This window comes from Macaca fascicularis, chromosome 8 (genome assembly GCF_037993035.2).
Source record: "Macaca fascicularis isolate 582-1 chromosome 8, T2T-MFA8v1.1".
In the NCBI taxonomy this organism is placed as follows: domain Eukaryota; kingdom Metazoa; phylum Chordata; class Mammalia; order Primates; family Cercopithecidae; genus Macaca; species Macaca fascicularis.
In genome coordinates, this window is record NC_088382.1 from 9871060 (window position 1) to 9893037 (window position 21978).

Sequence of the window (21978 nt, forward strand, 5' to 3'; positions counted from 1 at the left end):
AATAAAATATTCTTAACATATCTTTTGTGTTACAACTAGTTTTATGACCTGTGCTTTCCCTCCCAGCTTTATTGAGGTATAATTGACAAAGAGAAACTATGTATTAATGGTGTACTATGTGATGCTTTGATACACTGTGTATACATTGTGAAATGGTTAATCAAGTAAGCTAATTAATGTAGCTTCCCCTCGCATAGTTATATTTTTCTTGCTGTGAGAACATTTAAGATCTATTCTCTTAGTAAATTTAAAGTAGACAATACGTTATTAACTGTAGTCACCATGCTGTGCGTTAGAGCTACAGAAGTCTTTCATCCTGCTGAATTGAAACTTTGTACCCTTTGACCAACACCGTACCCGCCCTCCCCCGTTTCCCTTCTCTTCTCCCCAGCCCTGGCACCCACCATCCTCCTCTCTGCTTCTATGAATTTGAGTTGTTTAGATTCCACACATAAGCGAGATCATACACTATTTGTCTTTCCGCGCCTGGTTTATTTCACTTAGCGTAATGTCCTTCAGGTTCATCCATGTTGTTGCAAATAACAGGATTTGATTATCTTTTAAGGCTGAATCAGACTCCATTAAAGATTTATCTATGTATCTATATCTTTATCTGTCTCAGATTGTCTTTATCTATTCATCCATGGATGGCCACTTAAGTTGATTCCTTATCTTGGCTATTGTGAGTAAGCAGCTGGCTTATTTCACTTAGCACAACATCTTCAAGGTTTATCATGTTGTAGCATGTGTCAGAATTTCCTTATTTTTTATAACTGAAAAATATTCTGCTGTATATAATAACCACATTTTCTCTATCCGTTCATCCACTGGTGAACAGTTGAGTTATTTCTACTTTTTGGCTACTGTGAATAATGTTACTAGGAACATTATAATGTTCATATAAAGGGCACAAATATCTCTTTGAGTCCCTGCTTTCTTCTTTTCTTTTCCTCCCTTTTCCTTTATTTTTCTTTTTTTGAGACAGAGTCTCACTCTGTTGCCCGGGCTGGGGTACAGTGGTGCAATCTCGGCTCACTGCAACCTCTGTCTCCCAGGTTCAAGGGATTCTCCTGCCTCAGCCTCCTGAGTAGCTGGGATTACAGGCACGTGCCACCACACTCGGCTAATTTTTGTATATTTAGTAGAGTCGGGGATTTCACCATATTGATCAGGCTGGTCTCGAACTCCTGGCCTCAAGCAATGTGCCCACCTTGACCTCCCAAAGTGCTGGGATTACAGGTGTGAGCCACCGTGACCAGCCTGAATCCCTGTTTTAATGGGTATATACCCAGAAGTGGGATTGGATTATGTGGTAATTCTCTGTTTAACTGCATACTGTTTTCTACAGCAGCTGTACCATTTTACATTCTCTCACCAACAGTGCACAAGGGTTCCAGTTTCTCTGCATCCTTGACAACACTTGATATTTTCTGTTGTTTTGATAACAGCCATCCTACTATGGCTCTGGCTATTGTTCCTTTTCTTTTTCTTTTCTTTTCTTTTTTTTTTTTTTTAACTTACAAGTGTTGAGATACAGTAAACGTTTATTTTCTTCCATTTTCCTTGTAGTAACCCCCAAGTCACACCAGTGCACTGCCTCTGTGGTGGAGACTGTGGAAATTCAATAAGGAAGGGAGCAGGAAAAAGATAGGAACAGGAGAAAGACCTGATGTGGTTGGTGATATGGAGTTTTCATGATGATGGCTAGACTCAAGCATCTTCTCTGAGCTGTCCACAACACTAAGCACTGTACACATATTATTTAATTTAACCCTCCCAATAATTCTAGGAGGTCAGTAGTAGTATTATCTCTGTTTTATAGATGAGGAAATGGAAGATTAAAAGAGAAAATAGTTTTATTACTAGTCACACAGACCCTAAGAAGTAGGAGCCAGGATCGTGATAGTTGCCCATCCTCCCCTCTGGCATTATTGGGACAATCAAGATCAGATTGATATATTTAATATCTTTAAGAGTGATTTGAGGCCATGCACAGTGACTCACACCTATAATCCCAGCACTCTGGGAGGCCAAGGTGGGTAGATCACTTGAGGTTAGGAGTTCGAGACCAGCCTGGTCAACATGGTGAAACCCTGTCTCCACGAAAAAATGCAAAAATTAGCCAGGTCTGGTGGCATGTGCCTGTACTCTCCAGCTACTTGGGAGGCTGAGGCAGGAGAATCACTTGAACTTGGAGGCAGAGGTTGCACTGAGCTGAAATAATGCCACTGCACTCTGGCCTGGGTGACACAGCGACACTTCCTCTAGGGGAAAAAAAAAAGAATAATTTGAGTGTGGGAACGGTAACACAAAGAGCAAATAAGGGAATGTTACAAGTAAGCAAAGATCACTGGAGTTGAGCTTAGAAAGATAATGTTGTCTTTCAGCCTGCTACCTATCTTCTCTAAGCCTTCATTTTCTCATCTGTAAAATGAGAAAATTGGCTGGGCACAGTGGCTCCCACCTGTAATCCCAGCACTTTGGGAGGCTGAGGCAGGTGGATCACAAGGTCAGGAGTTCAAGACCAGCCTACCCAACATGGTGAAACCCTGTCTCTACTACAAATCCAAAACATTAGCCAGGAGTAGTGGCGGTCGCCTGTAATCCCAGCTACTTGGGGGACTGAGGCAGGAGAATCACTTGAACCCAGGAGGCGGAGGTTGCAGTGAGCCAAGATCCTGCTATTGCACTCCAGCCTGGGTGATAGAGCAAGAAAAAAAAAAAATGAGAAAATTATCACCCTGCCTGCTTATAAGACAGGGTTGTTGGAAGGATGATCTGAGGGAACATCTGTAGATGTGTTTGCCATAAAGCACACTTCATGCTGACCTTGGCGATGGAAGGGCCACAGGTGTGTCAGCTGCAAAATCACACAATTGATGAATTTAGAAAGGAGAGCTTTATTTCTTAAGAAGGAGATCGCAACCTGCTGGCGGGAAATGCAACCACTAGTTGAAAACCAAAAGCAAGCAATTTTTTGCTGTAGGGGTCGGCTGGTATACATATTCAACAGGTTCTGGGAGGAGCTATGAATAATCATGAAGGGGGAATGCATGCACGCATAGTAAGCAAACATGCACGTTATGTTCCATGTTCACTTTGGGGTGGAGACTTAACATTTAAATGCATTACAGTTAGGTCCTGTACGTTAAAAGGTGAGGCAAGGACATGAAGGCACTCAGTGCTCAGCCTCTATAAACCAGCCAGAACCAGTCCACCGTTGGTGGTCTTATCAGGAGAAAGTTACTGAAATCAGTCTCTTGACCAGTCAAAGCCGTAGTTATGGCTGGTGGAACAGGGGTTCAGTTAGTCACTGTCTGGTGGAGCTGCAAGTGTTTTACTATTGCTTATCTCAAGGCCAGTGTTTAGCTGCTGGAGAAAAAGAAGACCCTGTGGCAATTAGAGCTTAGTTGATTCTTTAAGTGTAGGGGTGCCCGACTTCACCATTGCCTGCCCGGCTTTAGGTCCTGTTTATAATTGGGTATCTTATCACCACAAAGAGTCTGTTCTGTCAGTCTTATGATCTCTAACATTAGTGCTGGTCAGTTGTGTCTACTGTTTAAATGGAAAAGAGAGTACGTATAATGAGGTGCATCCGACCTCCTGTCCTGTCATGGGTGGGAACTTGGTTTTTAAGGTTTCTCTGGGGTTCCCTTAGCCAAGAGGTGGGTGGCTCCATTCAGTGGTTTGGGAGGCTTAGGATTTTTTTTTTAGTTCTCAGGTGGGAACACTCATTCATTCAGTAGAGATTTCCTGGGCCGACTCTGCCCAGGGGAAGTACAAGACCCAGTGCCTGCCCTCCAGGGGCTCTGCAGCTGCTGGGGCAGAGACTGAGGCACAGGGGGGCCTAAAACGAACTCCTCAAGGCCAAGCGAGAAGGAGGGACTTCCAGAGAGTCCTGGGTAGGTAAAGGAGGAAGAGATCAGGGTCAGCTCCCTGAAGGAGCAGGAAGAGGAGGCTGGGTGTCCCAGGAGGAGATGGATGATTTCCTAGACTTGCAGGCATCCAGCTGCTTAGCTCCAAGCATGCGAGCTGAGTTCCTGCTGCAGGGGAGACTCATTCCCAACACTCCACCTCGCATCCTCGCTGATGCTCGAGTACTCGTGCTGAGAGTGTTCATCTCGTTTTTTTTCCCTTCTCTTCAGTAAAGACGCATTGGGCATGTATTATTTACGATAATTAAGTTAATATTTTATATTGCATAGGTTTAAATATTTTATCCTCTCGTAATGCATGGAGTTTCTGGGGAGCCCTGCATGCTCTGAGTACTCCATGGAGGCCTCCAACCAGGACCCCTCTGGGTGGGCCCCAGCCCCCCAGGGCTGGCAAGAGCACTGCAGCAGCACAAGCCTGGGCACCGTCACTGCCCTGGGCTGGTGGGGCTGGCCAATCTCAAGTTTCCTGCGCCCTGCTTCACTGAGTTCCAGACGCCTGGCAGGAAGAGGAGTGTAGGGAGGCCTCTTCTGGGCCTAAGTGCTAGGGAGGCCCAGGGAGCTGCCTCCCCCAACTTCTGCCAAGGCAGGGGCCATGGAAGGGTCCACTCCTGGGATCCAAATGTTAGTCCAGGTGACACATCCCAGATCTGGGAAAATCCAAAATCCAAATGCTCCAAAATCCAAAACTTTTTGAGCACCCACATGATACTCAAAGGAAATGTTGATTGGAACATTTCAGATTTCAGATTTGGGATATTGTACTAATCCATTTTCATTTTGCCGTGAAGAAATACCCAAGACTGGGTAATTTATAAAGAAAAAGAGGTTTAATGGACTCACAGTTCCACCTGGCTGGGAGGCTTCACAATCACGGCAGAAGGCAAAGAAGGAGCAAAGTCATGTCTTACATGGCGGCAGACAAGAGAGTGTGTGCAGGGGAACTGCCCTTTATAAAACCATCAGATCTCATGGGAACTCACTCACTATCTTGAGAACAGCATGGGAAAAATCTGCCCCCATGATTCAATTACCTGCCACTAGGTCCCTCCCATGACATGTGGGGATTATGGGAGCTACAATTCAAGATGAGATTTGGGTGGGGACACAGCCAAAGCATATCAGATATTCAACCAGTATAATGCAAATATTTCAAAATCAAAAATAACAACAACAACAACAACAAAAATAGGAATCCCAAACACTTCTGGTCCCAAGCATTTTGGATAAGGGAGACTCAACCTGCAATAAACTGCCACAGCTCTGCTGTGATTTAAAGAACGAAGAAGGCAGAACAGTATGTTTAGAATGCCTCCTATTGGTAAAAATGGGACAATCAGACAGGTGCATGTGTACTTGCTTATTTAATCATAAAGGACCATGGCAAAATTACAGTATGGTGTTTACCTGTGGGAGACCAAGTGGGGTGGGAAGAGGACTTTATACACATACTTATATCTATATAGTACAATGAGTGTGGGTGTATATACATGTGTGGCTTACATTTGCATTTGTGTGTGTTGTGTGTTTATATATGTATGTGTGTGTGTATATGTGTTTGCACAGAGAGAAAACTTCCTGAACTATATCAATGTATTAGACCGTTTTTAAAGTCTTATTCCACCAGTAGTGTAAGGTCCCAGGATCTTCCCTGCCCTGGCCTGGGCCAGATGGCAGAGGAGTTTCTTTCAAGCCTCTTTGAGCCCCCAGGGCCCTGGGCCCCTTTCCTCTTCTCCCTCGAGTCCCATCTAAGATGACCCACAACCCCACTACCCATATACCAGCAGCTGTTAACTTTTTTGGCTCCTCCCTTTGCATCTGCATCATCAGCATCATTCCCAAAACCTAACTGGATATCATCCTTTTTTTTTTTTTTTTTTTTTTTTTTTTTGAGATGAAGTCTTGCTCTGTCACCAAGGCTGGAGTGCAGTGGCACAATCTTGACTCACCGAAACCCCTGCCTCCCAGGTTCAAGCGATTCTCCTGCCTCAGCCTCCTGAGTAGCTGGGATTACAGGCACGTGCCACCATGCCCAGCTAATTTTTGTATTTTTAGTAGAGATGGGGTTTCACCATGTTGGCCAGACTGATCTCGAACTCCTGACCTTGTGATCGGTCCGCCTTGGTCTCCCAAAGTGCTGGGACTGTATACAGGCGTGAGCCACCGTGCCAGACCCAATGTCATGCTCTTTGCACAGTTTTGTTCTGCTTGTTTTCCCTTAATGCTCTGTTACAAGCATCCTCCAAGTTTTTATAAAGTCCTCATGAATAACATTTCTAAAATGCATTGCAGGGATGTATGGTACACTGAGCTGTCCCTCATATCTCAGTGGCATCTCTCCTCTTATCCTGGCGGGGGTGGCAGCCACTTCCACCAGTGCTGGTTGAGAGGGTGGAATGGGCCATTGTCCATAAGGTCCACCATGCCCCAGGTCTCTGCAGCCCCACCTAGCACGGAGGAGATGTTCAAAGCATTTGCTTGAGCATCTGCCTGATACACATAGATACCTGCTTCTGGGAATCTTCTTCAGGCCCCCAAACTGAGATTTGGTTTTCCCTGAGTTGTGCCTGTGAGAGAGATGCTACAAGCAATGATTCTGTTTTACAGGAGGCTGTTAGCTACAACCAGAGTGTTTATGTCCCCCAAATGCATGTGTTGAAATCCTAACCCCATGCGCTGGTCTTAGGAGGTGGGGCCTTGGGGGGCGATTAGTCATGAGGGTGCAGCCCAGTGATGGGGTTAGTGCCCTGTTGAGGAGGGCTTGTTCACAGTGAGAAGACATCGTCTACAAACCAGGAGAGCCCGCACCAGACACCAAGTCTGCCTTCTTCTTGGACTCCCAAGCCTTCAGAACTGAGAAATGAATTTCCGTTGTTTGTAAGCCTCCCAGGCTGTGGTAGGTTTTGTTTTGTTTTTTTGAGACAGGATCTCAAGGTCACCCAGGCTGGAGTACAGTGGTGCAATCATGGCTCGCTGCAGCCTCGACCCCCTGGGCTCAAGTGATCCGCCTGCTTCAGCCTCCTGAGTAGCTGGGACTACAGGCCGGTGCCACCCTGTTTGGCTATTTTTTTTTTATGTTTAGCAGAGATGAGGTCTCCTTATGTTGCCCAGGCTAGTCTCAAATTCTTGGGCTCAAGCAATCCTCCTACTTCGGCCTCCCAAAGTGCTGGGATTCCAGGCGTGAGGCTGTGGTAATTTTGATGGACTAAGGCAGGGCTGTAGCTCTGGGCAGAAAGGGTCCTGTTCCTGCAAGAGTGGAAAGTAGGACATCGTGGACCTTATGGACAAGGGAGTGGAAAGTAGGGCCCCCCGGCCTGGGTCCTTACTGCAAGGTCTCACCCTTCCCAGGGAACTGCCTGGAACTGTTTTCTTCTTACTTCCTCACCTCTTGACAGTGAGGGAGGCAGAGGGTGGTGGGATGGGGATAGGAAAGTGAGCGATTGCTGTAAGGTGGGAAACCACAGCCAGGTGGCATAAATAATTCAGCACCTCAGCAGTTAACGCATTATGCTTTTAAGGCATGGACGGGAAGCTTGTTCCGCTAACAGGCTAATGTCCTTTTGCTCTTTGGAGAGCAGCTGTCCCCAGCGTTTGTAGAGCTCTGCTTGGGCTGCCTCCATGTGCTTGTCAGGTGGGGACTGTATGCCCAGGTAGGGCCTGGAAGGGCACTTATTCATTCACAAGTGCATATTCAAGCCCCTGTGATCTCAGCTGCCATCCTTGGGAAGGGGCGAGGACAGATGGGAGTTAGTGGGAGTCCTGGTGGAGGGTGTGGGCCACCAGGCTGGGACTGTTACTGTCAGGCTATCCCCTCTCCCACCAGAAGGTTTTGTTCCATTCCCCTGGACGTTGGGGCCAGCGTGTGTTGGTCTCTGTCCCAAGTTCTTTGGTGGCCCCAGCCATGGGACCATCAAGGCCCACTATCCTCATCTTGGAAGAGAAAAGGAAGTTCCTCATGGGCAGTGCGCGTCCCTCATCCTGCACACACAGTGTGTCCAGTAAGCAGGGAAAGGCTGGCCTTGGCCTAACCACGGCTGCTGCAGACCTGTCCGAGGCGGCCGAGCCTTCTGCTTCATTGCCCAGCCACTCTTTGTAGCTTTCCCAGGCCCTCAGTCCCCCCTCTGGTGTGGCCTCCTCCTGCCTTTTGGATCTGCACTCTCCCTCTTTTCTGCTTCACACCATGAGTGAGATCTGGAATGGATTGTATGACTTCAGTACATTGGCTGGTGGCCTCCCCTTAGCTTTGTGTTTCTAGGGCAGTTGAGTGGGGTGGCGTGTTCTTCCCTTCTTGTCCTTGGCGGTGTGATGACACTCCAGGCTTCTTCCTGCCAAAGTCTCCTGAGGTCTCCCTGGCTCTCACTGGGCCTGCGCCACTCCATGGGGACCATGAGCTCTGAGTGGCAGGGTCTGAGTGCCCACCCTCCCTGCAGCCAGGGGTGGGGTTGACAACTGAGTTGGGTGGTAAGCAGCACTAGTGGGAAATGAGTGAGTGTAAGCAGGTAGCTAAAGCTGCAGAAGCTCACCTAGCTGCCTGTGGCCAAACTGAGCCAATCTAAATCACTTAAGTTTATTACATGCCTAAAGTCGGCTGGGCATGGTGGCTCATACTCGTAATCCCAGCACTTTGGGAGGCTGAGGTGGAAGGATCACTTGAGCCTCGAAGTCCTTGAGCAGCCTGAACAACATAGGGAGGCATCGGCTCTACAAAAATAAAAAATAAAAAAAATTAGCCAGGTGTGGTGGTGAGTGCTTGTGGTCCCAGCTACTCAGGAGGCTGAGGCAGGAGGATCACCTGAGCCTGGTAGTTTGAGGCTGCAGTGAGCTGTGATCATACAACTACACTCCAGGCTGGGTGACAGAGCAAGACCCTGCCTCAAACACGCACGCGTGCACACACACACACACACACACACACACACACACACACACGCTGACTACAATTACTTCTCTGAGTCCATGAAGTGTACTCCTCCCTTTTCCCCACAGTTTATTAGTGCCCCTCCACACAGTGTCTCCCTGCTCTCTCATTTAATTATCCTTAAAATACCTGTGTGACCTTGGGTGACTCACATGACGTCATAAGGACTCAGACTCCTTAACTAAAATGAGAGGGGTGTCCTAAAATGTTAGTAATTTTCTAATATTTAAAAAGCAGAGGCACTTTTTTCTCAAATTAAATCCTACACGAGCTCCCTGCTAAAGAAGTTAGATACAAGTAACATTTTTCATATAAAAGTTCCCATAGGTTAAAACTTAGAATGTTACTTGCTATTAAACTTACAAATGAGAAAAACAGACCCCTTTCGATGACACATAAATTTGAAATCAGGGATGGTAGTTAATTGTTTAGACATTAGTCTTAGCATTCAATCTTTTTTTTTTTTTTTTTTTTTGAGACAGAATCTCACTCTCGCCCAGGCTAGAGTGCAGTGGCATGATCTCGGCTCACCTCTGCCTCCTGGGTTCAAGTGATTCTCCTGCCTCAGCCTCCTGAGTAGCTGGGACTACAGGTGTGTGCCACCACACTCAGCTAATTTTTTTTTTTTGAAACTGAGTCTCGCTCTGTCACCCAGGCTGGAGTGCAGTGGCACGATCTCGGCTCACTGCAAGCTCTGCCTTCTGGGTTCAAGCAAATCTCCTGCCTCAGCCTCCCAAGTAGCTGGGACTACAGGTGCATGCCACCATGCCCAGCTAATTTTTGTATTTTTAGTAGAGATGGGTTTTCACCATGTTGGCCAGGATGGTCTCGATCTCTTGACCTCGTGATCCACCTGCCTCGGCCTCCCAAAGTGCTAGGATTACAGGCATGAGCCACTGCGCCTGGCCCATTCAATCATTTTTACATGTGGGTGACACAGTATTAAGAAATACACCATTGAGGCTGGGTGCAGTGGCTCATGTCTATAATCCCAGTAGTTTTGGAGCCTGAGGTGGAAGATCGCTAGATCCCAGGAGTTGGAGACCACCCTGGGCAACATGGCAAAGCCTGGTCTCTACAAAAATACAAAGATTAGCCAGTCATGGTGGTGTGCACCTGTTGTCTCAGCTACTCAGGAGGCTGAGGCAGGAGGATGACTTGAGCCTGGGAGGTGAAGGTTGCAGTGAGCCAAGATCTTACCACTGCACTCCAGCCTGGGTGACAGAGTGAGACCGTGTCTTAAAAAAAGAAAAAAGTATTAAAATTCTTGATAACTCCTGTAATCATGTAAGTGGTGGTTGTGGATGGTAAAAAGTTTTCTTTTTTTAACAGCTCAACTTATAATTGTTGGGTGAAACAGATGCAGAAATTTGACAAGTGTTGTGTTGTTTCTGTGTCACATATTAAATGATATCCACGCCTCATCGTAAGTATAAGTAGGATCATAATAAATACAAAAACCTGCAGAAGGCACCGACGTTCTCAGCTGACTTTCATACCCAATCTAGGGGGCATCGCAAGCAGGGGAGAGCTAACTGAGAGAGCTTGCCAGAGTGGTTCCAGCTGAAGTCAGTGTGCCCAGTGTGTGCTGCTCAGGATGGGGCACGCCCCGCCTTGTGCTCACAGAATAACACGGGCAGCCTCCTTCCAGGGAGTTCAGACATGAAAATGTGACCTAAGTCTGTGGCCCAAGGTGGCCTCCCAGTTGTTAAAATTTGGTATGTAACTTAGGGTTTAAGGGCTGTTTTTAAATTGTGGTTTAAAAACACAGTTACATCAACATAATGAAAATGAACCTTAAATTTCTGTTGAACTCTCCAAAGAACCCCCACCCCCAAATCGTGAGAGCAGTGTTTTTCAGATCTTAGCATGCATCAGATTAAGCAGGCTAAATTCTCAAAATTTACTGTGCAGCCACCTGACTAATTTGTTAAAATGCAGATTCCTGGACCCCACCCAGAGATGCTGATGTAGCAAGTCTGGGGTGAGGCCTGAGAACGTGCATTCCTAACAAGCTCCCATTGATGCTCATGCTGCTGGTAGCAAGATTCACATTCAACGGTTTGGAAACTGTTTGACCAGGGAAGATCTCTTTGGGGTTTTCTTACTTTAAATAGGGGCACAGTGGCTTCCTCCAGGTCTCCCTCCTCTCACCTGAGACATGAAGAGATTGGATTAGAAATTTTCCTAGAATCCTATAAGCTTGGAATTGCTTCTCTCTCTGCCTGGTAATAAGGAACTTCCAGGCTGGGTGTGATGGCTCATGCCTGTAATCTTAGCACTTTGTGAGACTGAGGCAGGAGGATCACTTGAGCCCAGGAGTTAGAGACCAACCTAGGCAACATACTGAGACCCTGTCTCTACAAAAAAAAAAAAAAAATAAGAAAAACAATTAGCCTGGTATGGTGGTGGGCACCTGTGGTCCCAGTTACTCAAGAGACTGAGGCAGGAGGATTGCTTGAGCCCAGGAGGTCAGGGCTGCAGTGAGGTGTGACTGCACCACTGCACTCCTGCCTAGGTGACAGAGCAAGATCCTGTCTCAAAAAAAAAAAAAAAAAAAAAAAAAGACTTTTACAGGTAACTCAACTCAGATTTCTCACATGCATCTGGTGATATACACAAAAAGCAGCCCTAGATGTAGGCAGAATCAGACCTGCCTTTTTCCTTATGTGACCTGTGACATTTCAGGGAAACCACTTACCTCCCTCTCCTCAGTTTCCCCATCTATCACATCAACTCACTAATCTCTTCCCTGCCGCCCCACAGGGATGATGGATCTGAAAATGTTTGGTAAATTACACACCACTGTCTGTACCCATGTAAGGAGCTGTTGTAATCAATATCTTTGAAATGCTTATTCATGCAGAACAGGACATTTCAGGTCTCCACATTCTTTAGCGAGAACTTCAAGACGCAGCTGGGTTCTTGAAGTTCAGCTGCAGAAAGCGGAACTTGCTCTTAGGCCTCTGGGGTTCCTCCCCAGGTCACCCTGGGGCTTCCTCCTCCCTTTCTGTAAATCTGATGAGTCCCAGCTTACCCCACTTCTTGGATCCTGTTTGGGTGCAGAGACTTGGCCTTAATCTTCTGTCTTTCCTGGAACTGCACTTTGCCTGAAGTGCAAAGAGGCCCATTCATGATTTGATCTCCTGGCTCCTGCATGGCCAATGGGAGCCCGAGCTGCCACAACGCAGGAAGATGGCTTGATGATGCTGCTGATGCTGGCGGTGATCCCGATGGTGTGAGCTGGAAATGGGGTGCTACGTCATCGTTGTCATCGTCATCATCATCATCCGAGCAGCCACCAGATAGCTTGCACCCACACTGGGCTGGGCACAGCACTGGCTATTTGTCATAGTTTGTCTTTCGACCTCATGGCAGCTCTTTAAGGTAAGTATCATCATCCCCATTTTACAGATGAGGAAACTGAGGCTCAGAAAGAATCAGGAGCTGGCCCAGAGTCACACTACTACTAAATGTGTATGCATATGAAACTCAGAGTCTTCAGGGCACTGACTGGCAGTCTGGCGGCCCCACCTCCCTCACCCACCATATGTGGCCTCTCAGGGTTTGGCCAGTACGTTAGCATCATACCACAGGAGAAGCCCAGCTTATGCATCACTGTGAGGGAACAGGCAAGGCTGGCCAGTATGGATGGAGATTGGTGTGCTGGGTGGGGACAGAGCACAGAGCAGCCCTGGCCATGGTAAGTGTTGCACACACCCGCTTCCAACCCATCACCCCTGCCCCATCAGAGGCAGGAGGGAGGTAAGAGAATGGGCAGGCCTAGGGAAGGGCAGCTGTCCCAGCGGGGACCTGACAGTCATGTGCTGGTATCTTTAGGGCGCTGAGCTTAGGGACAGAGTTGTCTCCCATTCCATCTAGTTTTAAGCTGCTGTCAGGATGACCTGTCTAAGATGCATGTCACTTCCTTCCTGGAAAGCCTGCCATGGCTCTCTGTTGCCCATAGAGTAAAAGCCAATCTTACCTGCTCAGCATCAGGTCCCCATGTTCTCTGGCTCCCCCCATCCTTGTGCTTCATGTGGTGCATTTCACTGGAGCTCTAGACACATGAAACTTCTTCCCCTTCCCCATAAATGTCCTGGACATTTTGCCTTGTACCTTTACTCATGCTGCTCTCTCGGCCTGTGGCACCTTTCTTGTTATTTTGTTTGGCTGAACTGTGCTCGTCCTTCAAAGCTGCAGCTGAAGTGCTGGCTCCTCCATGCCATCTTCCTGGATCTTTGAGATCCTCGGGCCTCTCATTTCCCACCCTAAGCAGCCTTTCCTGTTGAACTCCCTCAGCCTCTCTCTGTTCCCCTTGTCTGGCACTCACCATTCCCCATTATTCTTTCATCCCCCACACAGGCCATGTCTCCCTGAGGCATGCGTTTTATCTGATTTGTTTTTTTTCTAATTTGGTTTGTTCCTGGACAGTGCTTTGCAGACAGTTGGCACTTAACACATAACTGTTGACTGAACAGGCCATGCTAGAGCAACAAGGGACTGCTCTTGAAATTTGAGGATGTAGTTATAGTCCTGGCTCTGCCATTCCTGGTTGGCCAACCTGCTTCTCTCAAGGCCTCAGTTTCCTCATTTGTAAAATGAGGGAGCTGGATTCTATGGGTGGTTCTCTATGTCTAGTATATGGAAGAACTACTTGGGGAGCTTGTTTAAAATGTATATTTCTGGACCCCTGGGAGTCATAATCCAAAGATCTGAGTGGATCTGGGTATCTGCATAATTCACACACACCCAGAGGCTTTCTCATTCAATTGCTTCTCAGACAACCCTTTGAGTGACTCTGTTTCAGGTAGACTTTAGGGAAAGGCCTTTCTGATTCCAAGGGACTGGTAGAGCAATGAAGGGAAGAAGAGGTTATGGAGCAGTGGCCATAATGAATGGGGCAGGGGCCATTAACAGTATCATCACCATCACCATAATCATCACTGTCATCATGATCATCTTCTTCATTTTATTTTTCTTCATTGCCATCATCATCATTACCATAATCATTACCATCATTGTCATCATGATGACCATCATCACCATCATCATCACCATCATTACCATCATCATCATTACCACCATCATCATTACCACCATCATCATCATTACCACCGTCATCATCACCATCATCACCATCACTATCATCATCATCACCATCATCACCATCATCATCACCATCATTACCACCATCATCATTACCACCATCCTCATCATTACCACCATCATCATCACCACCATCATCATCACCATCATCACCATTACTATCATCACCATCATCACCATCATCATCACCATCATTACCACCATCATCATTACCACCATCTTCATCATTACCACCATCATCATCATTACCACCGTCATCATCACCATCATCACCATCACTATCATCATTACTATCATCATCATCATCACCATCATCATCATCACCATCATTACCACCATCATCATTACCACCATCCTCATCATTACCACCATCATCATTACCACCATCCTCATCATTACCACCATGATCATCACCATCATCACCATAACTATCATCATCATCACCATCATTACCATCATGATCATTACCACCATCCTCATCACCACCATCATCATCACCACCATCACCATCATCACCATCACTATCGTCATCATCACCACCACTATCGTCGTCATCACCACCATCATCATCACTATCACCACCATCACCACCACCATCACCATCATAACCATCCTTACCACCACCATCCTCGTCACCATCATCCTCACCACTATCACCATCAACCCCTTCATCATCATTATTACCATCATCATCATTACTATCATGACAATCTTCATTATCCTGTTCATCATCATCATTATCACCATTACCATCGTCACCACCATATTACCATCATCATCATCTTCATCATTATTACCATCATCATCCTTACCGTCCTGATCACCGTTTTCATCATCATAACCATCACCATTATCACCACTACAATCACCATGGGTACCATCATCATCGTTGTCATCTTTTTTTCTTCATGGTCACAGTCACTATCACCATCTCCACCACCAGCAAAGTCACTACTGCGCCTCAGTGCTTATGAGGAGAGGGCCAGTGCCAACACCTTTGGGGGCATTACCTCCTTTAGTCTTCTCAGGAGCCTTGTGAGGTAGGTCCTGAGAGGGCAGGAGGCAGGGCTTGGAGGGGTACCTGACCATGCCCTGGAGCAGACCTAGCTGCAGTCTGCAATGGCCCCAGCTCCCCAGCCATCCTGCTGTTGGAGTAAGCCTGTACCTTCTCTGGCAAGCCTGGGGAGGGCAAACAGTGTTGCCTTCAACTTCCCTCCCTTCATTCAGCACATCTCTATTACAGCCCTGCCTTGTGCCAGATACCAGGTTTGAATCTGATCCAGGTCAACATTTTTTTTCCATGTTCGCAAAACAAAGATTTTATTTTTTCTTCTCCCCAACCCCTTCCTCCCTAATCTAAACTCCTGTGAAAATAGCATGCGTAGCTGAGCCTCGGGCCAATTTGTGTCTTTGTACTCAGCACACACACTCTATCTTTCACACCACAAACAGCTTTGCTCGGGAAAATATGTTTTCTCTCTGCAAAACTGCCATTTTCGGGCAACACATAGAAGGCAAAAAGAAACTATTTCACTTTTTCTTCCTCTGGAAAAACCCACCAAGATGTTGTTTTCCTTTGCTTTTTCTGGAGGGGAGATATTTTTGACAGCTTTCTTCCCTAATCTGGCTCTCAGCCCTGCGTCTGGTGCCAATTTGTAAAAGAAGCAGAAGAAAAACTAGATGAGCAAAGGCAAGATTCTCCCAGAGGGGCAGTAGCACTCTAGATTCAGGAGTAGTAAGGGACCTCTGTGGCAAACCTGTTGCCTGCCCCATTGGGGAGCCCTGTCTCAGAAGCCTTGAATGGGGACACGCACACCTGCTTGGAAACAGCTGTGGCCAGGCCACATGGGGGGATCTCCATGTGCACTCATTCAACAGGCATCCTTCCAGACTTCCTTAGGATAGGCTGGGGACTGGGCTGGGTGATTTGGGCCGCAAAAATAAACCAGACATGGATTCTGCATCAGTACTTTCCATTCCAATATAGGAATGAAGATACGGGCAGGGCCATGTGAATGAAGTCCTAGTTTCACCGTGACGTTTATTTTAGCTGGAGTTAGGAGGGATTTGGAGGAGGTGGTGACACTTGTGCTTTCTAGCAAATGTCTTCTTCTAGAATGCTGCAATCAGGCCTCATTTGAAATCTGCATGAAATCCATTTGCTCTCCATTCCTTCCCTGGCCCAGCTCAGAGTACAACCCCTTCTCAGCAGCACAGTCCTGGGATGCTGGCAGATCCCTGCTGAGTGTCCCTGACTCTCTAGTCTTACTGTTCTCTTCTCATGGCCTGTCTCTTGGAGTGGTTCTTTCTGCTGTGGGCCCCAACTTCCTGCAGCCACGAACCCCTGTGGGCTACACTTGTCTTTGCAGCTCCAGTACTGTGCTCAGGCCTGCCTCAGACCTTGTTGCTTACTCTCCTTCTAGATGAAGAGAACCCACTGAGCTACATAAGCCCCAAGGGGGGATCTTAGGAGACCCAAGGCAAGGGTGCAGCTGAGCCATCGGGTCACTGTGGATCAGGAGATGGAAGTCTGAAGATCCCTCATGCTCTTGTGTTCTTGCCTGCACTCTCTCTCTGTCTCACTCTCGCTCTTTCTCTGTCTCAGCATTTTCTCTCCCAATACCAAATTCTCATTGACCCAGCTTGGATCAGGAGCCCACCTCTGGTTCAATCAGTAGCAGCCAGTGAACAGGGACATCTCAAACAAGACCACCATGGTTCACCCCTGTGAATGAAGGGAGCAGTTAGATGGAACGGGCTTGCTGTGAGCCAGGAGAGAGCCAGTAGGTGTGCACTTTACCAGCTCTGCCTTTTACTAGCTGTGCCACTTCCCAGAGCCTCAGTTTTCTAATATTTAAAATGACCACAAGAGTACCTACTTCACAGGACACTTGTAACACATACCACATGTATTGAATGGTAGTGACATAGGTGGTCAATGAGGAGCTTGAGAGGGCATTTCCCTGGCTGACCTCCTCGTTCTGGGGCTTTCAGATGAGGGCATTGGAGTATGGACCTTTCACTTCATACCATCCCCACCCTCCACACCTAGGAGAGACTGGCTGACTGGCTGGCAGAGGTGAGGAACTACCACCCGTGAGGGAGATGCTGTCCTAGGGGAACCTGCTGCTGTCTACAAGGCATTAACTGAGTCCCTCCCCTCACGCCACCCCCAGGAATGTCCCCCTCACTTGTGGGATCTGAGGTTGTAAGGGACCCTTGCAGGGGTCATTGCTGGTGGGTTGGCACTCGGGCACATGCTAGATTTCTCAAGAGGGAGGCTGTTCTGCTGGGGGTTGTCACTAGGCTTACTTTTTACTTTGACATCGATCAAGGATCAAGGGTATGCAATCTGAGGATTGCTGGGCATCTCCTCACTGGAGGGCATCCTGTTGGTGAGCAAGATACACCAGCTACCAAGAGAGGCCTGTTGTTTGATGGCATCTGCAGAGAAACAATGGCAGCATGTACATTCTCCATCTGGGCAGTTTAGAATGACCCGCAGATTCTGTGGCTGGCCTTGGGACCATTCTGGAACGCCTGTTGTCACCCAGATGGAAAAGGAAGGAGAATGAAGGCAGTCCGGGTTAGGGAACTGTATGTGGAGCCACTTGGAGGTGGAAATGAGCCCAACTTGGGCAGGCAACAGAGAGGGGGGCACTGAGCCAAAGCAGGGATCTGTGCAGAGTGAGCTGGGACAGCTGCAGCTAGAGGTGAGACTCCTGCAGACTGGGAATGTTAGAACAGAGTATACTTTATCCAAGCAGCAGTAAGGAGCCATAGCAGCTTGTGGAGTGATCTACATGGTTTAGGTGGTATTGCTGTTGCAGATTTGTGTGTATGATGATTGAATGAAGGGAGATTGGAGGTGGGGACACCACATGGACTATTAGAGTTCTTCTGTTATGGACAGAAAATGGCTTGAGGCAGGATCGTGGAGCAGGGATGGAAAGGAAAGAACCCAAGAGAGATTTTGGAAGGGGAAATGGAGAATTGAAAATTAGAGTAAGAGAGAAGAGTTAGAGAGTCCTGGGTTTCAGGGGACTGGCAAAAGGGCAAGTAGAAATGGCATTGAGGTGAGGAAATGGGGGGACTGGCAAGGAGGGACAATGAGGTCCTCTTCTGTCATGGCAAATGTCAGTCAACTGGGCTGCTGTGAAGAAAGCCAGAGACTGGTGACTCACACAGCAGACACTGATTCCTCTTGGTTCTGGAGGCTGAAGTTTGGGACCAGTGTGCCAACCATGGCCGAGTTCTTGGTGAGGACGGGAGGGCACATCCTCTTCCTGGTAGTATGCTCACATGTCCTTCCTTGGTTAGTGCACTTCTGTTTATAAGGACACGAATCCCATCATGGGTGCTACATCCTCATGACTTCGTCTAAACCTAATCACCCCCAAACACCCCATTTCCTAATACCATCACGCTGAGGGCTGGAGATTTAACATATGGATCTGGGGAAACACAGTCAGTCCATATCAGTGAATATGAGGGGTCTGTAAGGGTCTCCTAAAGGGACAACTGATGACAGTATTCAGAGACAAAGGGAAATGGAGGTCTTTGCACAAGACCAGGTTGGGTGTGGGATTTGGGGGTCAACAGCCCAAAAGGAAAACTGGGGCTATGAGGGTGAAGGGGCCTGGGAGGGATGATAGAGACAAGGCAGGGTTCTTGGGGACAACTCACATGAAAGAGCAGAGCCTACGACAGAGGACTGGGAGAGCCATTGAGGACCCAGCCAGCATCACTGGTGTCCTAACAGGTGAGGCACCAGGCACAGGGTAGGGGTGACTTCCAGGAAAATGAGGTATTGTCCTGGCCCTTAAAGAGCTCACAGCTAAGTAAGATGGAGAGACAGGCACCAGGGAGCAGCCTAGTCAGGGGGTCACTTGCAGAGAGTTCAAATCCCACCTTGCCACCTGCCAGCAGTGTGACCTTGGACAAGCCACTGAGCACGTCTGAGACCCAGTTGTCCTGTATGTAAATGTGGACTGTCATACTGCCTGGCCCGTAGGGTTGCTGTGAGGGTCAATGGGACAAGATATGGAAAGACCTCTGCCCAGTTCCCAGCTCATATGAAGTGCTTGCTATGAGCTGTAATTATTAGTAAGGAGCAAAGGTACATCCACCGAGTGCCAAATGCTACCTGTAGGAGTCCCAGTGAGATTGGATGGCTGGGGTCTGGCCAGAAAGGTGGAGCTCCTACTAACAAGAATAACACGGCAATGAGCTCATCAAAGTCGCGTGCCTCTCATTCATTGCTCGTGGGAACTCAAAATGGTACAGTTATTGGTGGTTTTGTACAAAACTAAGCATACTCTTATCATACAATCCAGCATCGTGTTCCTTGGCATTTACCCAAAGGAGTTGAAAATTATGTCCACAAAAACCTGCATATAGCAGCTTTATTCGTAATTACTGAAACTTGGAAACAAGCAAGATGTCCGTCAGCAGGTGAATGGATAAACTGCGATCCATGCAAACAATGGGATATCACTCAGTGGTATAAAAGAAATGAGCTACCAAGCTATGAAAAAACATGGAGGAACCTATTCTTAAGTGAAGGACGCCACCCCAAAAAGGCTGCTTCGTGTATGATTCCAACTAGATGACATTCTGGAAAGGCAAAACTATGGAGAGATTAAAAAGCTCAGTGGTTGCCGGGGCTGGGGGGAGGCAGGGATGAACAAGCCAAGCACAGAGGATTTTTAGGGCGGTGACACTGCTCTGTATGATAATAAGGTAATGGTGGGTACAGGTCATTATACATTTGCCAAAATTCACAGAATGTTCAACACCAAGTATGAACCCTAATGTAACCTATGGACTCTGGGTGATGACGATGTGTCAATGTAGATTCATCAATTGTAACAAATGTACCACTCTGGCGGGTGGGATGTTGATAATGGGGGAGGAGAGGGGCTGCTAGCCCAGCCTGAAAGGCTGTAACTGTGGGCCTTGTAGGTAGGAGGCGCCAGGTGGAGGGAATATTTTTAAGATGTGTGACACAGTGATGACTGTCCTCACTCGTTAAACACGGAGTACCTACTCTCCTTCCGTTCTTACCCACCACATTACAAGTAATGGAGCAAATAACTGGCCCCAGGCCACACCGCCAGTAGACATGGTTGTCTTGGCCTTCATCTTGCTGCAAGGCTTTGAGCCACTGGCCCAAGACAGTCATCAGCTCAAGTGAGTTGCTGAAGCCTAATGTGATGTGACTTGGAGTAATTTACTACTTCTCTGAGCCTCAATTAGCTTGACTGTAAAATGGGGTGAATGCCTACTTTGTAGCATAGTGGTGAGAATGAAATGATGAAATGAATATGAATGCTCTAGATCTTCATTGGTCAACAGGAATATAAGGTGGACCATAAATGTGAATCACATTTGGGGTTTTAAATTTTCCAGTAGCTACAATAAAACAAAAAAAAAGTAAAAAGAAGTAGATGAAATTAATTTTAAGTCTATAACATATTTTATTTAATCAAATATGCATAGTCACATGCCACATAATAACATTTCAGTCAATGGTGGACTGCATAGATGAGGATGGTCCCATAAGATGATACTGTATGTTCATTGTACCTTTTCTATGTTTAAATGTTTAGATTCACAAATACTTACCACTGTGTTACAACTACCTACTGTATTCAGTACAGTAATGTACTGTGCAGGTTTGTAGCCTAGGAGCAACAGGCTCTGCCGTATAGCCTAGGTGTGGAGTAGGCAATGCCGTCTACCTGTGTAGTAGGCCAGACCATTTAGATGTGTAGTAGGCAACACCATCTAAGTGTGTAGTAGGCTAGACCATCTACGTGTGTACTAGGCTAGACCATTTAGGTGTGTAGTAGGCAACACCATCTGAGTGTGTAGTAGGCTAGACCATCTGAGTGTGTAGTAGGCTAGACAATCTAAGTATGTAGTAGGCTAGACCATCTAAGTGGGTAGTAGGCTAGACCATCTAGGTGGGTAATAGGCTAGACCATCGAGGTGTGTGGTAGGTGTGTAGTAGGCTAGACCATCTGAATGTGTAGTAGGCTAGACCATCTAGGTGGGTAGTAGGCTAGACTGTCGAGGTGTGTGGTAGGTAGGTAGTAGGCGACACCATCTAGGCATGTGTAACTCACTCTGTGATGCTCGCAGAATGATGAAATCACCTAATGACACATTTCTCAGAATGTATTCCCGTTGTTAATTGGTGCATGACAGTATACGATATTATTGTTTCAACATGTAATCAGTATAAAATGTATTCATGAGCTGTTTTAATCTCTTGTACTGATTCTTCGATATCTGGTCTTTGATATCTCATGTGTATTTAACAGCAAATTTCAGTTTGGACCGGCCACATTTCAAGTGCTGAGTAACCACGTGTGCCTGGTGGCTGCCATACTGGGTGCATGGCTGCATATAAACATAGGCAGCGCTATGCCTCCCTCCACAAGCAGGGCTCATGTCACACCCCAGAGCTTCACTAATTACTCATCCAGCTCATACTCTATCTGGCGTGTATTAGTATTATTAGATCAAGAGCTTTATTTCATGCACCATGATGTATATTAATAAATCCTAACTCATGAATTCACAAACCTGAAATCAGAGGCCCATGCAAACACAGGAATTAGGCTTTTGTTCCTGAAGTAATTTGTGTTCACTTCTTTCCATGTACTTACCAAGCCTGGCATTAGTTGTGTGAATTTCCGTCTCCCCCAGGCCGCCCCCACTCTAAGCTTCTTGGAGGGAAAGGATGTGTCTCCAGCTTCCTCTATCCCATTGCCAACCCCTCCCTGCACCCCAAGTGTCTGGCTTTCAGCAGGCCCTAGCAGGTATTCAATAGGCATTTTTTTAATAGACTCCATTAACCAAAGGCATTGGCTCCTCTTAGAAAGGAAGCATGTTATAAAGAAAAGGCTCTAAAGTCAGATTATGTAAAAATGTGTTGAAAGGCACAGGGACATCAAAGGTAACCACTGAATTGAAGTTTTTATTCGAGTAGACATGAATCTGGCGGAGGTG

General features: G+C 47.0%; 2 protein-coding genes across 2 annotated transcripts in view; both read left to right on the forward strand.

The window, feature by feature from the left end:
• Positions 1 to 21978, forward strand: part of XKR6 (XK related 6) — a 339999-nt gene that overhangs the window by 153513 nt on the left and 164508 nt on the right. The window lies entirely within an intron of this gene.
• LOC135964613 (uncharacterized) lies at positions 9380 to 17949 on the forward strand. The gene has a single exon (XM_065518774.2). The coding sequence runs from the start codon at positions 13709 to 13711 to the stop codon at positions 14777 to 14779; it is 1071 nt and encodes a 356-aa protein (XP_065374846.1). The 5' UTR covers positions 9380 to 13708; the 3' UTR covers positions 14780 to 17949.

Excerpts from the sequence above, each read along its gene's own strand:
- LOC135964613 (XM_065518774.2), top strand. The coding sequence starts at position 13,709 with ATGAAGGGAAGAAGAGGTTATGGAGCAGTGGCCATAATGAATGGGGCA.